This window comes from Haemaphysalis longicornis, unplaced genomic scaffold (assembly GCF_048455015.1).
Source record: "Haemaphysalis longicornis isolate Haplotype H1 unplaced genomic scaffold, Haemaphysalis longicornis Haplotype H1 scaffold_2, whole genome shotgun sequence".
Classification (NCBI taxonomy): Eukaryota; Metazoa; Arthropoda; class Arachnida; order Ixodida; family Ixodidae; genus Haemaphysalis; species Haemaphysalis longicornis.
The window spans coordinates 217,937,015-217,948,453 of NW_027526295.1; the positions used below are offsets into that span (position 1 = coordinate 217,937,015).

General features: G+C 43.3%; 1 protein-coding gene across 16 annotated transcripts in view; it reads right to left on the reverse strand.

Annotated features, from left to right (window-relative positions):
* The window catches only part of LOC144169907 (uncharacterized), a 179,404-nt gene that overhangs the window by 116,179 nt on the left and 51,786 nt on the right, over positions 1–11,439 (reverse strand). Inside the window, exon 5 of one of the 16 annotated variants that reach the window (XM_077699348.1) lies at positions 10,259–10,551. The exons of the other annotated variants lie outside the window; for them this stretch is intronic. Within the exon in view, the coding sequence (XP_077555474.1) occupies positions 10,274–10,551 (278 nt within the window). The 3' untranslated portion in view covers positions 10,259–10,273. Of the gene's footprint in view, positions 1–10,258; positions 10,552–11,439 lie in introns of those variants that run through there. 16 annotated transcript variants of the gene reach the window in all.

Here is an 11,439-nt window from a genome sequence, read left to right on the forward strand (position 1 = left end):
AGTGACTTTTTAACCACTTGTATATAGCGAGCCCGATGGGAACCTTACTTACGAATTACTGATCACCTCTATGGAATCACACCATCAGCCAATTACTGCCGATTACCTCTTGACACCATTTCGCATCCATTGAAGGAGAAATCGCGTACAGGAATAGACAGTCCTGTCCGAGCTCAGGTGGTCAACACTGCCACAACATTTTCCTTGCATCAACACTGCCATTTCATTGCTGCCATTCCCTTTCAACTTTTCATCAATACTGCCACTACGTTTTCCTTCATAATTTTGCCTTGTTCATTACACAGTCGTTAATATACACAGCCCAATTCTCCAGAAAAGTCAGCCATAATATAAACTACGGTTGGAAATAATCGGCTATTAAACTTCCCCCCCAAAACAAACAATTCAGCGCAGTCCTCCATAACTGCTCCCATCCACTAGTCCAATTCTTGCAAGATAACCCTTTTTCTTTTTCCTCCATTCACATGGATATGGCAGATGCCTAATTTTGATTTTGCATATTTTTTCCTTCTGTTTAGCAGAAAGCTAGTTTCATCCACTGATGCTTTGCATCTCCCATTGTCTTTTCCACCTCTGAACTGAGCAGAGAGGCACCCAGCCTTGCCTTTTATGTACAGGGAAAGTGGCAAGCATAACACTCTTTTGGTGTGAAACACCAAAGAAGCACCTCACCACCTTTAAGGGAGCAGGTTTCATTCATAACACGCAACAGACAATAGTACTGTAGTACTGATTTCTAGGTACACAGTGACCCCTGAGGTTGACCGATTTGTATTGTTAGAGGTCAAAAAGTATTTGTGGAGCCATGTGCATATTGACGAGACAGGTGTGCCTGTGCCCAATGCATGTATGGACAGCAAGTTTCTATATTCAAGGGGCAGAACTGCATAGTGGCAGACTGGCCGCTAAAAATTTCGTTCATGTCGTGGGGAATCCACAATAACAGGTTCCCATTAACGAGACACAGCCTTACGAAGGTTCATTTGTACACTCAGCTAGCTAAAGCAACGGTCTTAAGACCTCATCAAAGCTCCCCAAGTCTGCAATTACAGGGAACAGGGGTGGGTGAACTACCCTGCCCGTACCCCAAGCAAGGTATGTAAATCAGAAACAGAAATGCCTTGCTGTGGTCATTTTTAAATTCTACCCCACTCGATGCCCGTTGTCCAGGCACTAAGCCAATCAAAATAACCTCTAAAAGTGAGAGCACAGACAGACAGGCAGAAGAGAGGAAAGAAATGACGGGACAGGTGCTTGTTCTTGTTGATTGTCTATCTGTGCCCTGGGTTATAGAAATATAAGCTGACTTGCCAAACAATGCGTTGTGCCAATAGAATAACCCAGAGACAAGATCAAATAGATCCACTGAATGCATAATGTCTTCGTTTCCAGGTGCCTGCCAACTTAATTTTTGAAGAAAGGCTAAGTTTCCCATTTTAGGGTGGCGAGCTATTGGGTATTCCAAAAGTAAAAAAAAAAGCGTTTCTAATAAACTTTTTTCTGCTCACATTATACTGATTCTGATAACTGACACACCAGAGTAACACTACACAGTTTTGATGTGCACTGATCAATACAACCTCAGAGCACCACGGATGTACAAGCACATATATACACATATAGTTCACAGTTGATAACAGTGAAAAGACAGAATGACAAAAAACAGTTCCAGATAAGCTGCTTCTTTCCCATCTAAGAAACAGAAGCACACAACCCAAATTCATTCACTTTTTATTGTCTTGCACTTGAAAGCTTAGTTCAAACAAGTTACGCATAAATATCCCCAGTCATACAAAACAACAACACCCATAAAAACATACCTTTTTACGGTATATACAGACACACAAAAGTAAATGCAGAAATTGCTCCAGTGATACCATACCCAAAACACTATCTCAGTGCACAATGGTACATAGCCACAAGTCCACAATGAAATTTCAGAACTGCCACATTTACACCGCAAATGCCCTCTGTGGCAGGAATTGTCTAAATTTTGTCGGCAAAGCCACAAAACTAGATTTGCCATTTTGCTGCCAAGCAGATTACTCGTTACTATTCAATGGATTGTATCATGTGCAAGTACGTTGTACCAGGAAAGCATAGTAGGTAACGTGACAGATTTTATATAAACCAACATCTCAAACCAACTCTGCAGTGCCCGAAAAACCAAAAAATTAGGGAGGGAGACATCTGTCATATGTCTCACTGCATCCTCTAGGGCAACCAGTTATAACTTGCATGAAACATTCAGTCACACTTTGGTCGTTCATTGATACTCTTGAATACTTTTATGCCAGTACAACACAGTGCCGAAATACAAGACATGCATTAAAAAACAAGACTGAGCTTTCGTCAAGAAAAGCCACCATAGTGATAAACTGCACAGCTGTAACACCTGAAGTCACAAATCCGATTATGCGGGGTAGGCTAAATTTCTCAATGAACACAAAATAGAAGAATGCTTGTGTGCCTGAGACTTGCACAAATGTTAACGATGCCCAGGTGGTTTGAGTTAGTTCATAGCCATGCACTACAAAACAGGTCTTTAGCCAAGCGTAGCTTAAACAGATTTTAACTAGAGCTGTGGGAATAGTAAAATATTTCCAAATACAAACAGCTTTGCTTTAATGTGTAGACAGCTTCTAAAGCATAGCTACAAAGAAAAGTAAAAGATAGCAAAGGCAGTCTTGATAAGAAAGTAACACAACAATTCAAAATTAAAGATTAAGACAATCAGGATAGCATAGCAGTGGAACAAAAATTGGCCACACACTGCCATGAAGAAATATGGGTTCTGACGTAACATGCTGCAAATACAGGAAGTGTATTTGACTGCAGTTTTTAATCACTGAAAAGAGGTTGGACACCCTCAACAATGGTATGACCTTGACCCTTAGTTTCTCACTCATACCCCTATAGTGCTTACAAAGAGTACAAGTAGTGCCCCTCTGCAGCTACCACATGCAGCTACCACTTGTTTTGCGCAAGGTATATACGTGTCAAGCTTTCTTGCACAGCTTCTACGTGGTGCAAAAAAGCCAACCCGAAAGGGCATGCCATGTGGCGAAGCTTGAAGGTTGGGATGTCGTGCGACAGAGCCAACTTTATTTGCTCTATTATTTGTAAGCTTTGAATAATCGGATACTATTACTTGCAATCTTTGAATATTCGGATACTTTGTCCGATAAAATTATGCTGCGAATCGAATCAAATCGCAAACGCCATTTGCGAGGTGGTAAATTTACAGTTTCGAATATGCACACACCTCTAATTTAAACCCTGAAATTTTTTTTTTTTCAGTCAAGATTATTGGAATGTCAAGAGAGAAATGCTTGAATTGCTGCATAAGTAGGTATGACTATTTAAGAATGACTAGAGAGGTTAGCGGAATGATGCCAGCCACTTCAAATGGGGTGACTGTTCCGAAAGTAGCGCAGAAAGCAAAGCAAAACATGAAAGGAGCTGCACTAGTACCCTGCGAATTTGGAATGTGCTTGTTTCACTCACTCTCTCAACTAAAGGTCATTTGAGCTTTTGCGGAAATGAACATGCCACCAGTATAAAAACGCTTACTAAGTTCTGTGGTGGCCAAGACTCCATGTCAGGATAGGTGATAAGTGAGCCTGTTCTCATATTGTTCATTGTCACAGGATAGCTTGAACTTTAATCTAACAAGTCCTCCGGAATAAAAAAAAGGGGCATCCCAGCGTGCAACAACTCCCCATGTGTTCCTTTAAAAAACGACACATTACTGGACATAACGAATGTATCTTACAAGACCTGCATGCACAAAATACTGAACAAGTGTCAAGTGAATTCTGAAACGAAATTCATATGACCAAAACAGTGCATACCCCCCCCCCCCCCCCCCCCTTAAAAAAAAAAACAACTAAAGACAGCATTTTTGGCAATGGATAGAACATCTCTAAGTGAACAAAAAGAAAAGAAAGGTTCAAGGAACTCAGTCCAGAAGGGTTTCCAGAAACAAAGATCAACACTTTTTCAGAGCAGCACACGGGCGTGTAACGTGTCACAGGATTCCAAAAAGCTTTCAATGGCACACAAGAGCATTTAAAAGTGTGATAAAATGCAGCTGCCAATCAGTATAACGACACTCAAAGCACTTGGCAGAAAAAGGTGCCAAAAGCATCACTGGCCATAAAGGTGTATTGTGGACCACAGTGGTTTGACATGAACAGTTACGGGGAAGTGCAGATGTTAGGCGAGTTGAAAAAGATTCATTCTGTTCGGAAAACCAGAGCAAGGAAATGACGGTACACGGGAGGGAAGAAATCCACGACGGGAAGAAGTTTATCGTGTCACATACTATTGCCTGTACATATTCTCACCCTTTTCGATAAGCATCACATTTGCGATAAGCATCCCTGTGCGTATTGCACTCACGCTTGATTGTTTCCTTGTGCTAATTTTTCCAACAGAATGCTAAATGTCTTGTGATGTCATTGTTTTTTTTTACAGAATTGTCTATACACCATGCTGAGCGATCCCAAATTAATCTCACATACGGGGCTAGATGTTGGTAGTCGTCAAATTGTCTTACTTTTCAACTGAAACTTCATTACAATACTGCAAACACAGATGTCAGTTTTCCCTGTTTATCTTTAATGCAAACAAAGTACAATGCAAGCCACATGCATAATTAATTTATCAGAAAAAAAAATCTGTGACGTACATGCTCTCACAATGCAAATGATACACCACAAAGTATGAGGTTCACTGGTAGCATTCACGTGGCTTCTTCCCAGCAATGAGCTTCAACCATGCCGCACTCATTTGTGCACATAACCTAAACTGTAATTGCATGGCTTGTCTTTGATACTTCGTTGGCTTTTTGGCATATTGTACACTGCCTGGTTCAAACAGTGAGTGTGCTAAAGGTATCCTGAACATCATTAAAAAAATCTTTGGGTAAAATTTAGCTTCAGCATCAAGTACAGAAACCTTCGTAGCCTATATGCTAATAGTCAATGACCTCCACCAAGCAGACTGCATCTAGACGTCTATCCATCTCATCTCATAGTGAAAACTCTGGTCAGTTAACCCTTTGAGGGTCACGGCCGTACATGTACGGCATCGCTTGTATGTTTAAAAAGCGCGCCTTTTTCGCCAACTTCTCTTGCTTGGCATGTGCTGCCACACTTCGGAAATACGTCAAATTTTTTTCTCGTGCCAACGGCTCTTTTTATTTTTTTATGATTTACTTCAGTGGCGCACCGGCTATCGTTTGCGCAACCGCTAACGAGGGGTCGCGCTGGGTACCGCCCACCTGGCGCCCGGGCGCCTCTCGCTTCTTGCGCCTGCCACCGACCAAGGTCGCCTGCGAAACTGATGAGGCTCTTTTCTCCTTTTTTTGTATTTTATCAGTGGTTCGCCGTCTATCGCTCCCGCATATGGCCTCGAGCGCCCGCGCGCGCGCAGCGGCTGGTTTTAGTATAGTCCTCCGGGCGCTTCCCGCTTTTTGCGCCCGCGAAACTGATGTCTATCTGATTTCGATTCACTCAAAAGGTGCCGGCTTGTTACTCTCTCATTTTTATTTAGAATTTTTCTTGTGTTACTCATGAACAAACCACATATATGTAACAACATAAACGATTTTTTTTGTCACTTTATGGTCACCATAAAAAAATTACTATAATTTTTTCTCGAAATAGATTCATCCGAAGAATTTAAATCAGCAATAAAAAATTCGACCCTCAAAGGGTTAATGTCGCACACCATTACCGACCCTGTGAATCAGAGTTTGGAACAAAAACTATAGTGGCACCGTTTGCACCAAGCAATATGGTCTGGAAGATGCAAAAATATGCCGTAAAAAGTGCTTAAGGAGCAGATATCTGCACTGAAATTGAATCCAGAATTGCTTCAATTATATACAGTCCCATATATTTCAGGCAGTTCACAAAATTTTCCTACCAGGATTGCTCATTCCGAAACCTCGGTCAGCAAAATTTGCAAGTTAAAGCGACAGCTTACTGACTGCTGGTAATTTGCCAGCGTCCCAGTCAACTACTGTCCCACCAAAGAACCATGCCTAAAGTGCAATTTGAGTAGGAATGTCGGCAAATAGGAGCAAATAGCATTTCATTTGCATTAATCTGTCCAACATATATGAATGCATTTGTATCACAGCCTTTAGGAACAAAGCAAAGCAGAACTTGCTGCATGTAATTCCTTGTTTCAAAGAATATTACACCTCACAAAAGATTTCATCCTAACTGATGACAGCTATCATTGGGAGTGTCTTGGCTCCATGCAGCCACTTTGCCACTCCAGCGAGCAGCCAGGAGATCTCAATTCACACTACCATAAAAAGTCTAGTGTAAAACAACCAAGAAGGAAATAGCTCTATACCTAATAAGCTACAAAAACCACTCTCGTACAACTCATTTTTCTTTCAGAGCTAAGAAAAAATTTCCTCCTCTCTATGAAATTCCCTTAGTATTGTCAACTGCGGACCAGCACTTTCTACTTTCCACTCATTTGCAGGGTCGACATACATAAACAGTTATAACAATCTGTACCATAATGCAGCAAAAAGAAGGGTCAAATTTTTTTTCCCAACACAACATTCAACCACTAACGATAACCAGCTCTCGAAAATTGCTTACATGATCAGCTTTCCATTCTTTGTTGCGAGGGTAGCCGTACCAGCAACATATTGCGGCATCCATGACAGTAGTTTGACAAGTTCTAGTACTCCCATGGTGGCTTGCAAACCTAACCCCTTGCGGTGTGTTTTTGGGCCATGCCCGACACAGCCGTAGCGGTCCACTGCCAAGGTACGCCCGACTTGGCTGTTCAAGGTTAAATTTTGCGGTTTTTCTCACTTTTTTCTCACAAGTGGGTAAAAGGTCCGGTCTGGAAAGGGTTAAGGCAGAAATGCACTAGCTGCTCGTTAGCATGCACACCGACTTCAGTAGCAGCGGAACGGTACATAGGGGTGTATGGACTATATGCAGTGACAACATATGGTGATGTGCAATTGGGGACTGCAGATTTCAGTGAGACCAAACACTATTGCAACACTTGGGCCAATGCCATTTTGGCAAAAAAGGAATGTGCGGCTTTGTGGCCCATCCATTCATTATTCAGAGAGGTAGTACACCAAAGGAAGTTAATTCTGCAAACCATTGATTCTGCAGGATCGTTTATGTTGCTCTGATTGAGAGGTTCGAAGCCCCGATGTGATTATGAAATGTTTCCATAAATTGCCTCCTACACAATTGTGTAGGGGATCCTTAAATTTTTCACTGCAGTTATCATGCAAATTTATAATCTCTCCATAAAAAAAAAGAAAACCACTGCATCGCGAAAATTTACTGCACCAAGTTTGTCTTGTACCACATATTCTTCGCGTCGATGCAAAGTTATTACTAAAAATGCCAAGTTTAAGAGACCACGTAGAAAATTTATGTCATGGCTTCTGCAGCTTTGGAATGAAAAACACTGGTTCCAGTCTGTTTGTCATGCTGAGCTGGTGCAAGATAATAAAAAGGACCACATATTCTGGAGATTTGGCTGAAACATGTAACCTTCAAGCCCGTCTCAAAGCACATGCTGCTCTGCTTGCACTCACTGGTAGTGACAAAGGACCTCACAATCATCATCATCACCATCATCATCAGCCTGCCTGGCCACATTATGTTTTAAAAAAAATGCATGAGAGTTTTACAGTAACGTGCGTCCTGCTTTTGCCACACGCTTACAATCTGAGAGATTGATTTTGATGTTAACACATTGCATCGCAATGGATTAATAAACCCACCCTAAGTCCACGTTTTAATGTGCAGCTTGTATGTACTCAACAAAAGCCAGAAGCGGGTGCGCTGGTAAAACGGTGGCTCCTCCAGCCTAATCATACTGCAGCCATGGTGGATCAGATCATGGTGGAACATTTTGAACAGGCACATACTTAGTAAGCCCTGCTAAATAAGCGTTTCATTGTCCCAGAAAAAAAAAAAAAAAAGAAAACGTTATTGCAACATTTCTGTAAACTCTCCAATGGACAATTTTTTTGGAGAATTTCAGTTTCGCAAAAGTCGATTTTTACTAACTGCTCACTAAACACAAAAACTCTGTCAGGCGAAAATTCGTTTTCCGGTTACACCCACACAAGTTGCACTACCACCGTCATTTTGAAAGGCATAGGTTAACAATTCTCTTTATAGAGCCCGTTGACCACCCATGGCCCATGAAGCCCTCATTTTCTACTGGAAGCCCCTTCCCCAGAATGGTTCTCTTTGTCTTTTACTGCAAAGCAGTATATGTGTAACCCCCCCCCCCCCCCCCCTTCCCCTTTCCATTCTGCCTTACACAGACCCCACTTTCACAACTGTTATTCCCCTCGTCACCACCGATGCCTCTTTCGGCTGATAACGGCTGATAACGGTGGTAGTGCCCTTATCAGGTGTTACCACAGAAACATGCCCGCTTTGAATGCCAACGTGAGTGAGCCCACCATTCTTCTTCAGCACGAGAGGCCTTCTGCTGGACATTTTCGCCCGTGTATTTCACGCCTAAGCACACACCCATCACCGGTAGCCGGTTTATGCATGCACTGGTTGGGGGTGGAAACAGGGGGGAGTGCATGCACAGCTAGGCTTCATGCTAGTACTACCGATAATGTGTGCGCTCTGCTGGCGGGAAATTTAAACGTGGAAGTCTCCCGCTTCAACGCGACCTGTCAGCTGTTCTCAACGGTCGAGCGGTTTGAGTTTGGGTTGGTGTGTTACACAGACAGCGAGATGCCAACGACGCGGGAGGGAAACGGGCAGCCACGTGTCTGTCCACTAGAATAAAGCTCGAGTCCTTCAAGGTTTGAACTCCCTATGGGACAGGCACATGTCACTCGCTCGGAATAAGAACAGCAGGAATCAAACAAGTGTCCGTCGGAACAGAAGAGCGAATGGGTGCGACTACAACAAAAAGCCGCTGCCACCGCCGTTGCCACCAGAAGTTTCAGCTCATCAAGTAGCTGGAAATTTCTCCCGGATGAACAGCAACTACCACGCGAGCAAATATTTCTTGTTCAGCTTGAAGGGGTTTTACAGCGACAATTTTAGCAGTGCCTATCACTTCTAAGCACGCGCACATAACCAGTTGCCGGATTATGCAGGCATGAGTTGGGAGTGGAGGGAAATGGGGCGGGGCTGACTGACATGTATGTCATGCTGGCGGGAGGTTTAAACGTGTACGCCCACCACCCAAATGCGAACTGTACAGTGTCCTCAGTATTTGAGCGGATTGGGTTGGTGTGTTACACAGACAAAAAGATGCCTACGATGCGGGAGGGAAACAGACAACTCCATGTTTGTCCGTTAGAATAAAGCCCAAGTCCATCCAAGTTTCATTCAGATAAGTGCTAATTGCTCAATCGCAAGTTACAAACATGTTTAGTTTGGGGGCATCTCGTGGACTGCATCTGGCTTCACAGAGTGGAAGGGCACTATTTTTTTATTTCTTTCAGACCCGGCAATTATGCAAACAGTTGGCTTTGCCGCGAGGCACATGCACCCTTCTAGCTTTTCTGTGCAGCATGCGCTATTGGGTTGGATTTTCCGCAAGGCACCTTAATTAAATGGAAAAGTCAGAGGCGTAAGACATCTGTATAAAACAATTCTACAACTCTCCCCCCCCCCCCCCCCATGTTTCTTTGTTTTTCTTTCTTGATATGAACTAGGTAGCCAATCTAAGTAATTAGCCTGTCTGCAATAGCTGCACTCTATTTTTAGATGAAATTGATGCTATGTACTCTCCTTAAAAGAAAAATTAGTGGGAAATCGCCTGCATGACCTCAGATTTAAACTTTCCATGCTTGTTTTACGAAGTTTATTTAGTTCAATTAATTTTTTCCTTCTAATAAGAAAATCACAATTTTTCAAAGTGCCAATGAAGGCGTTCGGGAACACAGTGAGTGCCTATGACTTACCACCCATACCCAGTTTGTTTGCTTAAACTTGTTAGTATGTATTTCCCACCAGCGCCAGTGGTTTGTTCTTGACTGGGAGGGAGGCATTATACAAACCTAACCAGGGGAACGGTGCTTAATTCCGACGGCACATGCAACGACACTGTGCTCACACTCACATTCGAAATAGGAAAACAAAAAACAAAACAACTTGCCAACACATGAACACTTTAGAGTCAACATTAGGACAAAAGCTCACTGGAGGATGCCAAGACAGAGACTCTCCACTTAAAACGTCGACACAGCCCCCTCTGGCCCGCACAATTATCTCAGATCAATGTCCATGGTGTGCGCCGAGCGGCAGTGTCGGATGAGGCCGTGCTTCCACTTGAAGGTCTTCTTGCACACGGAGCACTCGTAGGCCAGCCGGTTCTGGTCGTGCAGGACCATGTGCCGCTTCATGATGAAGTAGTTGCACAGCACCTTGTGGCAGATGGGGCACTCGGCGGGGCCAAAGCGCTCTTCCGTCGAGGCCGTTTCTCCGGGCCCTTCGTCCCCTGTCTCGATGATGGAGGCCAGCGAGGACGTCAACATGTCCCACTCTGCAAGGGGTCGGGAAGAGAGGGAGAGGGGGGAGAGCTTAGTGCCATTCGCTACACAGCGCGCTCATCCATTCACAAGGCGCTATGCGTCGAGATAGCCCACAGAGTAGCAGCGTGTGCATGCACATCATCTTCTATTCTAAAAAAAGTATCCTTGCCAGAAGAGTAAAAGTGCTGGCATGCATACCGAGATAAATGATCAGATGTTCGTGCTCATTGTTTAGGGCTGCCTCTACGTCGAAATTGTCAGCCAAGAGAAAATTTAAGCTTGTTAAAGCCAGGAAGTCATTAGAATAATTTATAGCACAGCCAGTTAGGGCACAGCAGTGCATGGATACAATGTGGTAATAAATTGCAATACACAGGGGGGGGGGGGGGGCATCATACTGTTCATTTTAGGTTGCAGTAGCCTCTAAGTTTGCATCGCAGGTTTTTTGTTTACAATGTGTGTAGGAAAGTACTCTGCTAAAGCAAACATGTTTATTAGAGTAAACTTAAGCTCCTATTCCGCAACTCAATTTCTTGCGTTATTTTAAGTCGCTACACCCAAGGACTGACCCGTCTAAGCTCACACTATGTATATGCAGCCTCAGTTGTGCACAGCCAAGATCACGTGCATGCCACTTCAACAGCCAAAGCTAACCACCTCCTCACATTCCCATAGAAAGAAGTCTGCTCCAAATTGCTATACTGGACACCAGTTTCCTAACGAAAATGACACTGTTGAAGACAAATATGCTTCTAGCTTCGCCCCTGACCTAAAATGTCTTTAACACAATTAATAAAGGCCTACTGGCAGCTGACTAAATACACAAGCATTCCCACAAAGATTGCAAGGCACTGAACAAGGATGTTGCCATGCAGATTTTTTCAGCCAGCAACCCAATA